At 40.8% G+C, this 16,775-nt stretch overlaps 1 protein-coding gene across 4 annotated transcripts in view; it reads left to right on the top strand.

The window, feature by feature from the left end:
• Nucleotides 1-16,775, top strand: part of Ca8 (carbonic anhydrase 8) — a 106,196-nt gene that overhangs the window by 58,285 nt on the left and 31,136 nt on the right. For 2 of the 4 annotated variants that reach the window (XM_029556685.1, XM_008854165.3), the window contains exons 4-7: nucleotides 2,117-2,212; nucleotides 6,940-7,002; nucleotides 8,587-8,635; nucleotides 9,879-9,991. In XM_029556685.1, the coding sequence (XP_029412545.1) occupies nucleotides 2,117-2,212; nucleotides 6,940-7,002; nucleotides 8,587-8,635; nucleotides 9,879-9,991 (321 nt within the window). The remainder of the gene's footprint in view (nucleotides 1-2,116; nucleotides 2,213-6,939; nucleotides 7,003-8,586; nucleotides 8,636-9,878; nucleotides 9,992-16,775) is intronic. The other 2 variants (XM_029556686.1, XM_029556687.1) reach the window with 1 other exon arrangement.

Raw genomic sequence — 16,775 nt, 5'->3', positions numbered from 1 at the left:
GGGGTCTTTTAACCCTAACTGCCTAGCCAATTCCTACCTCTTATTCTTATCACACTATCCTCTGAGGGGTTACCCAAATTGCCTGTAGAGAATAGGGATGCAGACTGCTCTGGCTTCTTCCATGCTGAACAGGGGCGCAGGGTGAGGCAATTGGAATACCCTTTCAGTGGGTCTATCTGAAAGACTCCCAAATTGTATGACTCTTATCTCTAAGGGGAAAAGAAAGTCTTTGAATCATGAATAGGAGATGCAAAGGAGAAGTAAAGGCAAGAGTAATTAACATTACAAGTTCTAGACAGGGAACTAGAAAGAAGTCAGAACAGGGCAATTTTCAAATGTTCATTATGAGAGTCCATGGAAATTTCTTGACAAGGGCTTCCAAAAGCATCCTTCTATTGGGTTCTTCCTCATTTTTCTTTTGTCTTCCAAGGCTGGACTCTAAAGTGATGGATTCAGAATTTTCTTTCAGGTATTTTGATAGCTGTTGGAGTAGTTAGAATCAGTGTCAGTTCCTTGACACTAAGGGGTTGCTGAGGTGTATGTATGACCTAAGGGTGTATGCACACTGGATAGCGATAGCCTTTACCCAGCATGGGTCATGCCTTCTCTTCCTAGCCTTCCACAGATTTTATATTTTAGACCTCCCCAAATCCAGGATGCCGTGTGTGATTAGGGTCAAATTATATACAGTTCACTGGGAAGAGTGACTGGATACTCCAGTAAGGGTCCAGTGACACTGCTTGGCTCTCCTTTAATGAATGAGCATAACCGTCAACAAGCCCAGCTGTAATGATGTTTAGCGATCAGGCTCAGCTGAAGTCATGATGATGGTAGTTATTTCATGCAGAAGGGACTGCTGTATAGCATCTTCTTATTAAAAGGACCTGGAATTTAAAAGGATTTGGTGCTAGGACCCACATATGAGGGAGAACATATGCCGTTTGTTTTCCTGAGTCTTTTTTTTTTTTTGACAATTCTTGTGATAATTGAAAAATAGTATAGATGGTAAATACATAGTGATGAAATTTAGGTATGATTTTCTTTTCAATGAGAAACTGATTTCTAAACGAAGTGTTTTAAAATTATGAGTTTGCTTGTTTATTGTGTGTATGTATGGGTACATGTGGAGGTCAGATGACAACTCGTGGATAGATTCCCTCCTTCCACCATGTAGGTCCCAGAGATTGAATTTGGGTAGTCAAGCTTGATGGCAGGTGCCTTTGTCCACAGAGCTACTTCGCTGGTCCATAAAGAGGTGTTTTAAGGTGCTAAGTAATTATAAGTGTCACAGACTCTAACTGAGGTGACAGTATTCTAGGTAGGTCCTACCTGGCTACTGTTATATAAGGAATCTAGTAGCATTTTTGACTTTTAAGGAGGGAACTGAATTGGGCTGCTTGCAGTGTTTATCTGCACTGTAGGAGCAAGGGCATGTTCTGGATAAACCTGAAAGCCACAGAGCTCTCTGAAACTCATTGCTAGTCATTCCTTCACAGAAGAAGCTTCATCTATAGATCAGGAAACAGCCCTTATCTGGAGATTCACATAGACATCCATTATTACCATAGCTTAAAAAAATACAGCCCCCCCCACCTTAGCATGCTATTTCTGGATATTCTTAAAGAATTGAAATAGTTTACCAGAATTTGAGAATTCATTTTTTAGATTTTGTAATGGAAGCTGGATGATTATGCAGGTAATAATCTAATCTCCCTTCTCTGGTGGTACTAGGTTCATGCTCAGGGTCTAACCCATACTACACAAGCACTCTACCACTGAGACACATACTCCTAGGCCCAGTCCTTCGAATGAGTGATAGTATTGCCTCAAGACCTGGAGTTTTATTCCATTCATTCCAGATGGGATGGCATTTAAAGAGTGACAACTCAACCAGTGTGAAATCTTTGAGTTGCTCTGGCCATGCCTCTCCCAAACTGAACTCAAGAGGCAGAAATGAGAAGCAATTCTCACGGAGAACGTTTCTTGAGACAGTGATCTGGTATGGTTGCTGATGATCACCGTGTTGCACATGGTACCACATAGAGTCAGAGGATGGACTACTTCCTTACTTTATTGAGTAATATGTTAAGCGATACCGTCTGCGTTGTGCCCTCAGCTCCATCTGATCCACTGGAACGCCACGCTGTTTGGCAGCATCGATGAGGCAGTTGGGAAGCCCCACGGCATCGCCATCATTGCTTTGTTTGTTCAGGTAAATTGTGTCCTACGGTGTTAAGCTGTTTAGAGATGCTTTCTCTAGTTATTTTTTCAAGTATTTTAGATTCTCAATTTTATTATTTAGAGGTGCGATTAAGCCTATATATAGAGGACAAAAATAGAAAGCTTGGTCTTTGTAGTTTATGGTAGCTGAGCCATATTTTTTTGTAGAAAATGGTTCATTTTTTTATTAGGAATTTTCTTCAGAATGGCAACCAGCGCCTTTGCAGAAACAACTTAGAAAACATCTCCAGAAGGCAGAGTTCATTTGATTTAGGAAGAAGAATTTCAGAAAATGTTTTTAGACCCAGGCTTACTACAAAATCCAAGAAAAATCAATAATATAGCCAGGTAGTGGGTTACTTTGGCTCTTCATTATTAATGTTTTTTATTAAAAAATGATTTGAAATGCTTTATAGAAAAAAATTGATAAAATATGACTGGTAAAGACCATGGCATATTTAGCCAATATAAAGATGGGAATTGAACTCTGGGATGGCAAAGAATGTTATTAGATTTAGCAAACATGTAAAATAGAACCATGTGCTACAAAGCTGAAAATTTAGCAGCATTCCTAAGGTGAGTCTTTGTAATTTTGTCCTGCAATACTTAGTGTAGTAAAAGATTTAATAGATGTGAAAGAGACCTTGGGAATTTTAACTGCCCTCAAGTTCCAGAGAAGACGGTTCAAGACCCATGGACAGAATTAAAAAAAAAAAAACTGCATTTTTAAACGAATTCTCTTTTCACTAGTTTTAAAAATATTTTATTATTTTATGTGTATGAGTGTATTGCCTGCATGTATGTGAGTGTGCCCATGTCATGCACTGCCACAGAGGTCAGAAGAAGCCTTCAGATTCCCCTGGAACTGGAGTTAAGGATGGCTTGTAGCCGCCATGTGGGTGCCGAGAATCGAACCTGGGTCCTCTGCAGGAGCAGTCAACACTCTCAACCACTGAGCCATCTCTCCAGCCCCCTCTTTTCACTATTTATTTCATGTTTACACAGGTACAACTCTACATTCCTTCAGTTATATAACTTATTATATACATAGGAAGGAATCAAATTATAAATAGAAGATATATATATATATATAATTATGTATGTATATTTTTTGACAGGGTTTCTTTAGCCTCAGCTTACCTGGAACTCACTATGTAGACCAGGCTCACAGAGATCTGCCTGCATCTACCCCGTGGAGGGTTGGGAGTAAAGGCATGTACCCCCACACTTGGCATAATAGAAGATATTTTTAATTATACATTTGGATAATTTTATAGTATACTGCAGAAATTTTGAAAGACCTCTTTTTTGCAGGGGGGAAGAAAGGGTTTATTTGACTTACAGATCATTGTCCATCCTCAGAGGAAGTCAAGGCAAGAACCTGGAATACAGACCATGGAGGAATGCTGCTTACTGGCTTGCTCCCCTGGCCTGTGCTCAGCCTGCTTTCTCTCTTTCTTTCTTTCTTTCTTTCTTTCTTTCTTTCTTTCTTTCTTTCTTTCCTTCCTTCCTTCCTTCCTTCCTTTCTTTCTCTAGTGTGTCCTTTCTTTCTTTCTTTCTTTCTTTCTTTCTTTCTCTCTCTCTACGGTATCGGATGCCACAACCTTAAAAGTACCACAGTCCCATATAAGGTGTTTTGATTAAATCCATGCCCACTCCCTCCCCTCCAACTCCAACTCCTCCCATATCTCCCCATAACTTTTTTTTTTGATAACTTCATGTACTCTTTCTTCTTCTATGATTTATTTATTTATTTATTTTTATGGGGCTTTTGGCTACTCTAACATTCTCCCCCTCTGAAGAAATAACCCTAAAATCTTTTAAGGATTAAATACAAGCTCCCAAATACTTTTGACATTTTTGGTGTCTGGAACAGAATATGTTGCTAAGAGGCCCAAGGACATTGTGAGTTTTAGCCAAGAAACTAGCTACTTTTCTTTGGGGTCTTTTTACCCTAACTGCCTAGCCAATTCCTACCTCCTATTCTTATCCCGCCATTATAACCTGAGAAAGTTAATGTAGCATCAGGTCGGAGAAGCTGAAGTTGTAGAAGGCGTTCTGCCATTATTAAAGAATAAAGATAATAAGCAGAGTGTGGTGGTGAACACCTTTAGCTCCAGCACTCGGGAGGCAGATGCAGGTAGCTCTCTGGAGATCAAGGCCAGCTTCGTCTACATAGAGAGTTCCAGACCAGCTTGGGTTACAGGGAGACCCTATCTCAAAAAAAAAAAAAAAAAAAAAAAAAAAAGACTGAAAATAATAAACATAGGAATCTGAATAAACAAGTAGTCATATTGGGGAGATGGGGACAAATGAGCTTCAGTTTTGGAAATGGTACCCCATGACTGTGCATTGAGTGAAATATGATTACTTTTTCTTCCTACTGACTGATTCTTCATGTGGACATGTGGACTGCTAGACTCTCGGGTTGAAAACTTAGCCTCTTGGGAATAGTCTCCATGTTTCCAGGAAGAAGTTTGTAGGTAAAGAAAAGCCCAGAACATGAACATTTATTCTCACTTCCATTGAGTTTCCTGTGCAAAAGACTTGGGGAACCTGTGCGAAAATGCCTTTCTCAGGAGAGAGTATGTTACATCACCTCTGAGAATAAAATTTCACAAAGGAAGAAATGGCTGATGAGTGCCAGAGGAAGCAGAGAGGGATGGGGCTGAAGCGCCCCTGGCTCAGAGAGGGCAGTTGAAGAGGAATTTGGGCCACAAGTGTTGACTTTCTAAAAAGCTTGACTTGAGGAAGCACAGCAGGAGAGAAGCTAGTGGTAGTTTTGAGATCTGAGGTCCTGTTTTTATTCTGAGCAAGAAGAGGCAGCACCGACAGTGTTAAAAATACTGAAAAGAGAAGGGGTGGCCTGTACAGAGACATCCTGAAGGAGAAGGAGGGGTAGGATGCATAAGGACTGCAGGGGGCTAAAGTGGAGATGAGGCGAGGAGGAAAGGCTGAGCACATCGTAGCTGCTTTCATAGGTGAAGAGAAGGCAGCAAATTAGGGAAGTTCACACTTGATGATCTTCAATTATCAATGAGAGATCCAAAGCGAAAAGTGTAGACCAAGAGAAACCCGAGTGTGGGGCTTGGTTTTGAAACATCCAAGAAAGGGTGATAGCAGTGAACCAGATGCACTTGTGGCTGGACATTATGGAGTGGGTGGAACAGCACATGAGGGATTGTTTTCTGTCCTCATAGAACATTCTAGCAAACTGTTATGATGATCAATTGGTGAGTAGGTGATTTAGGAGGATAAAAGGATAGAAGGTCTGAGCGTGGTAGAAAAGATGACATTTAGTCCAGTGAGAAAGGAGGTGAAATTAGAGAGGCTGAGTCTGTTGGCTGCTAACAACCAGTAATAGGCGAGAACAGGAAGAAAGGGCAGGCTGGATGTGAAGGTTTGGTTAGAAAGAGTAATGTCTTGGAATTAAAAAATCTCAAAATAAAAGCAAATGAAAAAGGATATGAAGGTTAAACAAACCCGCCCAAGATCACAGGGATAAAATGTTACAGAGTCAGGATTAGAACCCAGGCATTGCAATGCATGCCAGCTCACTACTGGACCACCACAGTGTATAGCCTTACACTGTTCTGATGTGGAAACTTCTCAGAGCTTAGGATCTGACAGGAGACTCAGGAAGGAAGAACTGACCCCAGCTAGGCATGCGGGCCTTCATGTGCTAGCAGCAGAGTCATTTCTCCTGAAGACCAGGGAAGGCTTCTGCTGGTGGTGCTGCTTCAGCACGTATGCATACATTTGCAATAGGCGTTTTTTTAACTCTAATAATTTTATTTTCTGTTTTCGGAGTCTATATCAGAAATGACAGACACTTGGAGAATGGCCCAAGTTTTGAGTCCATTGAACTGACTGGCCAGTCTTAGATTGTTTCTTTCCTGTGTTCATTTCATTTTGGTTAACACTGAAGAGAAACAGGTGTGCATGTGACAGCTACTAAAGCTTCTCACAGGACTTTCTCCAAACATGAGTGAAAGGGAAAAAGCTAAGGCTGACAATGCCTGTCCATCGGAGGAAATACCCAGGCTCTTCTCTTCCTGTCCATTGTCAGGGGCGCTAGACAAGGTTGGAAAGTGGGAATCGGATGGCACTGGAAATTTACAAAGCCCAGGACACTAAATCCCAAAAGACATTGTTTTCAAGTCTCAAATTTCTTTGGAGTATTTTGCATTATATATATGTAATGTTTTAAAAATAGAAAACTATGAAACACTTCATTTTGCTACATGAAGAAGTAGCCATAGAATTGTGTTCAGTGGCAATCCATAAATGTCTTAATTTTAATAATTAATATATGAAACAATTTAATCACCTTTCCAAGTCAATAAAATTTTTTGGCTTTAATAAAATATTTATAAAATATTTATAACAGTGCTCTATAAGATGCCAAAGGTAAGAATGCAAGGGTTTGGATATGTACCAGGGGATTAAAATATACCTGTAACATTTGCATATGACAAAATTTTGTGGTTTGGTATATATACGGCTTTGTGATAGCAAGATGAATTTGGAATGGATTCTCAGGTACTTTTTTCTGTTACTTTTTAGTTCCTTTTGTAGATATTGACCTGACTCTTATAAATAGAAAGATAATTTAATTCCTCAACTAGGACATTCAGGTTGACTGGAGCCCTGTTTCTGGTGGTTGAGTAAAAGCTGAGCATTCATGTGTGTTTGTGGTTCATGCTTTATGTATTTCAGATAGGGAAGGAACATGTTGGTTTGAAAGCTGTGACTGAGATACTCCAGGATATTCAATATAAGGTAAGTTATTATTTAAAAGAAGGTAGAAATATGAGTTCTATATGAGAGCCCAGAGACTACCTCCAGGGTTGATAATTCTCCAGAAGGACTCACAGGACTCAAAATAGCTGCTAAACTTAACAGTTATGGTTCATTACAGTATAGTAAGGGAAAAGAATATGGATTGAAGTCTAGGGGAACCAGGAGCTTCCTGGTGATTCCCCTTGGCCCCTAGTTCTTCCAGAATGATGTGTCATATGTGTTTACAGGGGAGCTTACCTGATTCTTGATGCCTGGGGATTTTTTCAGAGACTTGTCCTCTAAGCATGAATTGTCTAGCTAATTGCCACTGATTAAATCCCAGCCATACTTCTCCAACACCAAGCCAAGCCAGGTAGCCATATATTGTCAAAATAAACACGCTTGCTCAAACTGGTGTAGCATACCCCCAAGGGCCCAGATAGGTAGGATCAGTAGTTCATCACAAATACAGCATGGCCCAAGGTTTCACGTATACGAACACATCTTATAGGGGATATCATTCCAAAGGCTCAGAGGTGTTCTCTCAAGAGGTGGCCCGGGGCTAGTCATGAAGAGGCCTTTACCTTGGATGTGGAGGATTTGACAGCCAGGTCTGCCAAATTAACTCTTCTTGTTTATTCATTATAGAAAAGTTGTGTAAATGAAACCACTACAGTTTTGGGAACTAGACCAGATTATTTATGTTTAATAATAACAATGATAAAAAAAAATCAAGTACATAAAAGCCATTAGGATAATATCCCAGAGAATGTGATTTAGATCAGTATGACTCTGAAATGACATGGACCAGCAATGGCTGGGAAGCCACACCCTGTTATAAATAGGGCCTACAGTGAGTGGAATGTGAGCAGCCATGGGGAAGGGAGTAGTTTGGTCAGTTGTAGCTGCTAGATATCCAGAGCAGGAATGAGAAGTTGCTTGATTGAAGGAGATCCCAAGACCCAAAGCCAGTTGTATTGACCTGCCCAAGGCATCTTGAGACAGGTAAAGATCTTCTGAGCAAGCTCAGAATGAACCAGGCTACACAGACAGGCCCAGACTAGTCAAAAGAAGTAACCTGAAGGGATGAAGATGTGTTTTGAACTGACATTTATGCAGTAGAAAGGGGCTGAGGGAACCTCCTTCATTTCTTAAGCTGTTTGGACTCCAGACCTTGAATGTGTAGGATGGAGTGAGGCAGGCAAGCTGCGGTCTTCAGTGTGTAAAATAGTCCCAGGAAAGGAAGCGACTTCCTCTGGCAACTTTCCCTATGACATTGGATCAGTAAAAAGAAGCTTGTATGGGACAGATGGACATCATCTGTAAATTCTACACTAGGAATTATAAGGAAAATTGAAAGTTCAAAAGTAAAGGCAACAGCCATAGACTCAGAGTAGGTAGATTTTTATTGAAACAAACCAATCGTCCTCCAGTGAGAAAAGAGAGTAGTCAACTCACCAATACCAGGGACCTAATGCAACCATTCACAAAACACTTCTCTGTATAGTTAGTCCTAATAATTTTTTTATTTGAAAATTTAGAAATTTTCTATTAACATGGACTGCATTATTTTTCCTTTCTCAGGGGAAGTCCAAAACAATACCCTGCTTTAACCCTAACACTTTACTACCAGGTATGCGTTTATTGATCAGATGACCCTAACGAAATTTTAGCTATGTATGTGCTGCTTTGCTTAGCATGTATGGAAACGTATATCATTAGTTCATAACATTTCTTTGCAATTTGTATTCTCTATAGCAGATACAGTTTTAGATCGCTGGTGATAAGGGAGGAAACCTTTGGAAATGTAGAAACGTTTTGCCACTGAATTCCATTATTCCATGAAGAATTTCTCAGCATTGTCATTTGTAAAACCGCCACCTTGGTGTAAAGTATTCACACTAAAAAATAACCCTGATATACTTTGAAGAGTTGTTGGGTAATTTATAGAATGAAATAAACTTTATATCTAATTTTCTAGGGTTACTTCATACAGTACTACTATTTAAATATTATAATCATATTTATGCACAGGTAATAATTGCACATGAAATACTCTGACTATAACTTGGAGTTCAAGGTGGTTTTTAGACAAAATTTTGGTCTTCACATTTCTCTGCGTAAATTATGTGCTGTTTCCTAGTGTTTTGAACAAGACCAGATAGATTGTTGAACTGTGTCTCCTCCTTTCTACACTTAAGTGCTCTACAAATCCTACTTTCTGCCCTATGTTGAACTTTCCCTTATTGTGTTTAATCCCCCATTCCTCTAAGGAAGTGGCAAATGATTTAAACTGAGGGACTTGTTTCTTCTTTTGTATTATGATTTTAATAATTTGCTGTTGAAGAAGCTAACAGAATAGCTACAAAGGAATGGTTAAAAACACAGCCTTTGAAGGCAGACTACACGGGTTCAAATCCAACTTCTGCTGGATTTGTTGTTAGCTGTGTGACCTTCAACAAATTACTAACTATATGACTTAGTTTCCCCATCTAAAATGATGGTAATGATGGTATCTGTCTCCTTGATTTGTTGTCAAGATTAAATGGATTGACATATAATCCTCTAATTGGTACCTAACAAGTAGTTTAATAGATATTAGCTATGAATCAGCTAATGTAAAAAGGGCAGTGTTTTCCTAAATTGATTAAGCCTGATAGCTATGCATAGCACTCCAGTGATAGCGCTCTCTGTACTTAGAAAGGGAATTGATGTTTTTTCATTGATTATTTTCTTCACAATGATAGTTTAAGAATTTGTATTCAAGACTCAAACTGAAAAATGGCACATGGACAGTCTGCCATTTTGGAAATTGTTGCTGGAGTCTTTAAAATAATCAACTTGCCTTTTCGTAAAATGTCCGTATATTTGAACAGATCCTTTGCTACGGGATTACTGGGTCTATGAAGGCTCTCTTACTATCCCACCTTGCAGCGAAGGCGTCACCTGGATATTGTTCCGATACCCTTTAACTATATCTCAGCTACAGGTGAGTGTGCACCTTTAAAGTTTTCGTGTGAAGTTCTGAGTTAAAGGTTAAATGTTGTTTCTGTAAAGGGAAATGTCTGTTTTATGCTTTAGCTCTTTAGATCAGTCATATCTTTCCAAATGAAAGTTAAATGTTTTGAGCCTGAGCCTGGGAAAGCAATGGAAAGGTCAAGGATGACCAAAACCCAGCACTCATGTATGATCTGTATTTTAGAGTAAACAGAAGTCACTGTGGAAGAACCAAACTTTTCATGAGTCTGGCCATTCCTTTGCGTGGATTTTTCTGGTATGGAGAGGAGAAGAGTCTGAAAGAGTGAGACTGTTGATTGTTCCACAGCTTGTAATAGTTCTTTCTTGGTATGCCCAAGAATGTCCTGTGTGTATAGGGGTGAGGGATCCAGAAGCAATGCGCTGGAAAGTTCTGGATTGCTCACTACCATTACTTTTGCTGTCCTTAGGCACCACATAGGTTCTCTAAATGCTAACGAAAGCCAGCTGTGGAGAGCCATATCCTCAGGCCTACTGTTTGGGAGGAGAAGGAGGGGAAATCACTTGAGCCCAGGAGTTTAATAGGCTGGGCACTGTAGCAAGATACAATCTTGAAAAAAAAAAAAAAAAGATAAATGGTACCACACAGGATTGGGAGCACTCCTGTAGATTTCAGCTGGAATGTTAGCTGGGAGAGCATGAGGCAACACCACTATCACATATTTAAATAATGATTTTGAAGGGGCTGGGATGTAGTTTAGTTAAAGGAGTACTTGCCTGTGTCAGGTCCTGGGCTTGACCCACAAGACCATTCACACGCAAAAGGAATAAAAGGATTTCAGAATCTTTACAAAAGAGGTGTTTTAAACGTTTCCTGTCTTCCAGAGATCTAAGGGCCTTATTCTCAAAAGTTTATTTTCCTTTCATGAGCAACCTCAGAAAACTTGAGAAACCCTCAGAACACACCAAGTTTTCTTCAATAAAGTTTTACAATTTTTAAAAAATATCAATTCTTGAAGTTAAGATACTCAAGTTTACTAACTTCTGAATCAAACCTTTTGTTAGTAAGGGATTGTGCTTAGCATTTTCTCTATTTCTGATTTTCTAGGGAATGATTTTAAAAGTTCCTCTTCTTCATATCTTTCATCGTTTATGAACTTTTACCACATCCCCTTTGGGCCTTCTTATTTTTCCACGTGACAAAGCTTAATTTCCTTATTATTTTTCATCTGTTTGCTCCTATTAGAAACTATTCCTGAGTGCCAGCTTGGCGTTGGGGATACAGAGATCAAAGTACAGACTTCACTCTTCAAGGACTTTACTATGGAGTTGGGAAGAAAGATGTCTGTACAGTCAGTTACAATTATGGTAAATCGGGTGCTCAAGAGATACGTGGAAGAAACCCAACCTAGACTGAAAGGCTAGGCTTAGGGAATGATTCCCACAAAGCAGCAAAGATTTGTCTGATAGGAGAGTGAAGAAATTAAAATATTCACTCTAAATATTAAAAATGGGAGCTTGGATTAACGATGTTTAATTTTGAGATTTAACAGTAAAATGATAGCTGCTGTAATCTATAAACCTCCAATTTTTGGTGACTTCGAATAGTTAACTATTTCATATGAGTTTGGGTTAACCTCGATGAGTCAGAGATTCTTGATTCACCTGGAATTCTATGGAGGTCCCTTGCCAGCATGGTGCTGGGCATGTGAATGCTGGGGGCTGTGGACAATGTTCTCCAGTGTCGTTATATGCATTATACAATACTTTACTATCGTGCTGGATGGTGTGCTGTACTAAGATCCAGAGCTTTGAGGCACTCTGACTTTAAGGAGGACCTGGCTTTCTGTTGTCCCTCTGAGTAAGGCCAGTGACCAAGTCTAACCTTCATTTAATCAAGTCATGCTCCTTAGTTACTGGGAGATAAGCCTTATCTCCCGTAGGGGAAGGTGAAGCCAAAGCTGTATGTGCCAGCAGGAAACGTCTCCTTTGCCCTTGAGAATGACTGACTTTTTAATCAGCTGTAATCTTGAAGGAAAAATCTCAGGTATTATTAGCACAGAGCACTGCGGAGACTCTTCAGAGGGCAGCGGTGATAAGTTCAGACTCACAACACATACAACGTTTGTGTTATTAAAATGCACTTTAGAGTACTTTACAAACAGTGGGAAGAGTGTCATCAACCTGTCCTGACTTTAAGGCTTCACTTGCTGCTGCCCATAGAATTTCAGAGAAAGCAAAGTTAAAAAAAAGATAGAAGTGGTTCAGAGAATGCAGTAAAAATGAAAGGACCCGAAAAAGAGGATGTGATTCTATGTCTAGACCAAGAAAACATCAAGAAGCCATGCATTATTAAAGGAGAGAGGAAGCAAGACACACACACATACACACACACACACACACACACACAGAGAGAGAGAGAGAGAGAGAGAGAGAGAGAGAGAGAGAGAGAGAGAGAAACACTGATACATAAAATACCAAACAGAATGGTAAATGGCAGGCGGATCCTCTAGTTGAGCAAATTGAGAAGATAAGAAATTGCATCCTGTCTCTCGTGGTCAACACACACAGTTAAGCTGCTGGTTACCTTACAGAAACTGTCAGTATCTTGAAATGCTTTGTCTGCACTGGCAATGCTGAAGATCTAACTCAGTGCTTGCCTACTCGACCCACGGCAGCTTGCATGGAAGGAGGGGCAGACTTGCACTCCAGTCCTCAGTGCCGAAGATTTGAGAATAAGCAACCAGAAACCTCTGCAAAGTTGAATTTTTCATATTATTTCTGGTTAGCATATCCTCTGCTGGAATGTAAAAGATGACTGGGTGGGTCATTTTCTTCTGTTAATAATCTAAACCACTAAATATCTTTAAATTTAAAAATTTAAATTTTATGTGTACACATATTTTGCCTCCATGTATTTAAGTGCACGACATTTATGCAATGCAGGCAGGGGCCAGAAGAAGGCGTTGGAGCCCCTGGAACTGCAGTTACAGATGGCTATTAGCTGCCGTGTGGGTGCTAGGTCATCCACAAGAGCAGCTAGTGTTCTTAAGTGCTGAGCCATCTCTCCAGCCCTCAGTAAATAACTTTAAGATAAGCAGTGGTCTAAGCATTACAAAGCTAAGGAACAAATAATATTTTTATTAACTAGATTGCTGTTTAGAAACAAGATTCTGAAAACAGAATAAAAATGCCACCTTTCATCAAAGGTGATAATAGAAATACTAAGACATGTCCTAATCCGACAGTCATTAAGATGGAGACAATCATCTTAGCATGGATGAAGCTTTACAAATGTGGCATTCACAGAGGGAATGGTGTGGCTCTCGCTCCCCTCCTTTTCTCTGTCCTCTCTGCCTTTCCTTCCTGCTTATTTCATTTTCCTAGCTTATCAGTATTCTCCTGTTGCCTGTTCCTTGTTTCCTCTTTGTCTTTCATCCTAAAACAGCGCCACTGAACCAAGTAGCAATGACAGTGTGTATGTTTATTTCACCTCGTGTCTCTTAGACCTTTGAAAACCATTGTTTTCAAACCATGTTTTCTTTTCTTCCTGGTCTTGCCTTCTTCCTGTCTCTTCCTCATCTTCTACATCATGGGTTGAAAATTAGGACTCTTCCCAGACCTGAGAGCCCGAGTTAGAGCATTGTATATGTGGTCTGTTGGATTTAACAATTTAACAATATGTCTTTTTTTCCTTTGGTGATGGGGATCAAAATCAGGGCCTTGTACATGCTAAGCTTGTGTTTTACCATTGGGTTGCCTCTAGTCCTGCACAGCTGATGAAGTCTGTTCAGCCAGGAATGCAGCTGAGTGTTCGAAGGGTCTTTTTTCCCCATATAGCGCTGGGGGCACTACTGCCTGAAGATCAGGTTGCTATAGGTTGACGGTGCTTGAAAATGACTCAGATGATCTGGAGTGCCCATTGTGACTCTGCATCTATGTCCACGGCTGTGATTTGAATAAGTCCCTCCCCAAGTTTGGGTGTTGGTAGGGTGATAGTATTCAGAGGTGGGATCTTGAAGGCCCTTGCAGAAGACGCCTCACACTTCAGTTCTTGCTTGCTTCCTCTTCCACATTCTTCTGTGTGGAGACCCTGCTGTGTGCCAGCCTCTTGCTCCTATAATTCCCAAGCTCCAGAACTGTGAGAAAACAGACTTCTGTTCTTTAAAAATCAGCCATCCTCAGGTATTCTGTTGTAGCAGCACAAAACAAAGATATCCACAAGACTCAGACTAGTGTGTGCACCCAAATCTCCTGGTGGACTTGCTAAAACCCAAGTGTCTGAGCTCTGCCGGAGATGCTGACTGAGTAGGGTGGATTGGAGCTGACAGCTCTCATTTCCATTGAGAGACACTTGGACACTGCTTCACCCCTCTCTGCATTCACCTCTCCCTGTGTATCAGATTAGCACTTTAATTCCAAAGTGCTGAGGGTCTGAGGTGAGTGTGAAGGCGAAGGGCAACTTCTGATCCTGCCCAGTGGAAACACTGTGAGCAATATATGTAAAGGAAAACTTCCTGTTTTCCAAAGGAGCAGTTGAAATTAATTCAAGTGGTATATTTAGCCTCATATGCACAATAATTGAAACACATAATCAATATTAAAGTTATTGATGGAAATCTTTTTTTTTTTGTTTGTTTGTATTTTCACGCGGAGTCCTTGGCTCTTTCAGTGTGAACCTGTGGCTTTGGAGTTTCAGTCTGTGGGCTCGTCAGACTGCCCAGAAGTGAGGAGGGAAGATGCAGGGCCTGAGTGGAGCTCAGAGCTGCAGGCTGAGGTGAAGCAAGAGGGAAGTTGGCATTAGTGTCCCTAGGGACGGGGTACTCTCCTCTTTGGACCCTTCCTCAGGAAAACCAATTTCCAGATCAAGGAGTCAGCACAGAGTTGGACATGACTGAAAAGTTAGTAAGAAAGAGAAAGTGGTAATTTAAGATGGGAATTTAGATAGTGGAGAGGAAGAAAAATGAAAACCAAAGGCTGTAGAATGTGGAAGGTGACGAGCTGTCTCCATGTCTCTGTCTCATGGCATAGGACTGTGTCTAGTTAGCACCGTATTTTACTATAGTCAGTGCCACTACAACGTAATATCACTATGCTAGCCAGGTTTCTCTTGCTATTACAGATACCCAGATAAATGATCTTAATGAGAAAATGTTCTTGTTTGGTTTCTTTATTGCTGTGATAAATTCTAACCAAAAGCAATTTGAGGAGGAAAGAGTTTATTTGGCTTACACATCCTGATCACAGTTTATTCTTGAGGGAAGCCGGGGCAGGAGCTCAAAGCAGGAACCTGGCAGCAGGAACTGAAGCACAGACCACAGAGGAACGCTGCTCACTGACTTGCTTCTTCTGGCTTGTGCTCAGCCTGCTTTCTTATCCAACCTAGGAACACCTGCTCAGGGGTAGTACTGCCCACAATGGGCTGGGCCCTCCCATAATACCTCACAGACATGACCACAGACAAATCTGATGGAGGAAATGCCTCAGTTGAGGTTCCCTCCTCTCAGGCATGTCAGGTTGACGACTGAGGCAATCCAAAACAGTTGGTTTCGGCTCATAATTTGAGAGGCTTCAGTCTATGACCAATCCGCCCCATTGCGTTGTGTCCATTGCAGGGTGTAATCATAGAAGGGAGCAGAGATTGGAGCAGTCTAAGACCAGTCCCACCATCCCCTTTGAGGGCACCCCACAATCTCATACCACTCACCCCTATCCCTTAACAGTTTCATCATCTTCCAGTTGTGTCTGTTTGGGGGCTAAGCCTTTAACACATGGGCCTCTGGGGGACACTCTACATACCTATCAGTGTCAGGCTGGGTGATTTACACTGAGTAGAAGTTTGACTAAACTTCCAGAGTCTGTGAAAACCAAGAACACTGTACTTGAATATCGGGATTGTTGATCATTTACAGTAAGGCAAGAGAGGCCAAGAGCAAGAAACCAAGAAGCTGAATCCAGGGTTCTAACAAACCCACTCTAACAATAACTGGCATGCTCCCCTGAAACTGACATCAGTCCATTCATGGAGACAGAATCTACATAGCCTGATTGCCTCTTACTTGACCCATCTCCAAACACTCTTGCATTGGGAATTTTCTACCGCACTAACTTTGGGTAAAAAATTCAAACCAGGCCTTTAATCCCAGCACTTGGGAGGCAGAAGCAGGCGGATCTTTGTGAGTTTGAGGCCAACCTAGTCTACATAGTGAGTTCCAGGGCAGCTGGGGCTACAGGCAAAGGCAGGAGGGTCTCTGTGAGTTCAAGGCCAGCCTGGTCTACATAGCAAGTTCCAGGTCATCTGGGGCTACAGGGAGACCTGTCTCAAAAAAGACAAAAAAAAAAAAAATTCAAGCCGTAGAATATATAAGGAATTATCGTAGCTCTCTAAGTTATTGTTGTCCTTCATAAACAAAATGAAAAACTGGCATTTTTATATTTTAAATTTTTTTCTCTTCGTTTGAGCTAGTATCTCATTCTATGGCCTAGGCTGATCTAATTCTTACTGTGTAGCCTAGGTAGACCTTGAACTTGTGGCAGTCCTCCTGCCTCAGCCACCTGAAGGCTGGGATTGTAGGAATGGGCCATCATGGTGCACTGACCTTTTAAAAAATCATTTTATTGTGATATGACTGACATAAAAAGCTGTACATATTAAGTGTAAATCTATGTAGAAGTATGTGCATTTGATGGATTTGGGAATAGGTGCACACCTGTTTAAACACCGGTACTGCCAAGGCCACAAATGTGCTTCTCACCTCCCAGAGTTTCTGTCCCTGCTCTTTCTTAGCATTATATAT

The sequence above is a fragment of the Nannospalax galili genome, unplaced genomic scaffold (assembly GCF_000622305.1).
Source record: "Nannospalax galili isolate Female #2095 unplaced genomic scaffold, S.galili_v1.0 scaffold987, whole genome shotgun sequence".
Taxonomy (NCBI): Eukaryota; Metazoa; Chordata; class Mammalia; order Rodentia; family Spalacidae; genus Nannospalax; species Nannospalax galili.
The sequence above is the reverse complement of the archived record's forward strand: the minus strand, read 5'-3'. Positions and strand labels throughout refer to the sequence as shown.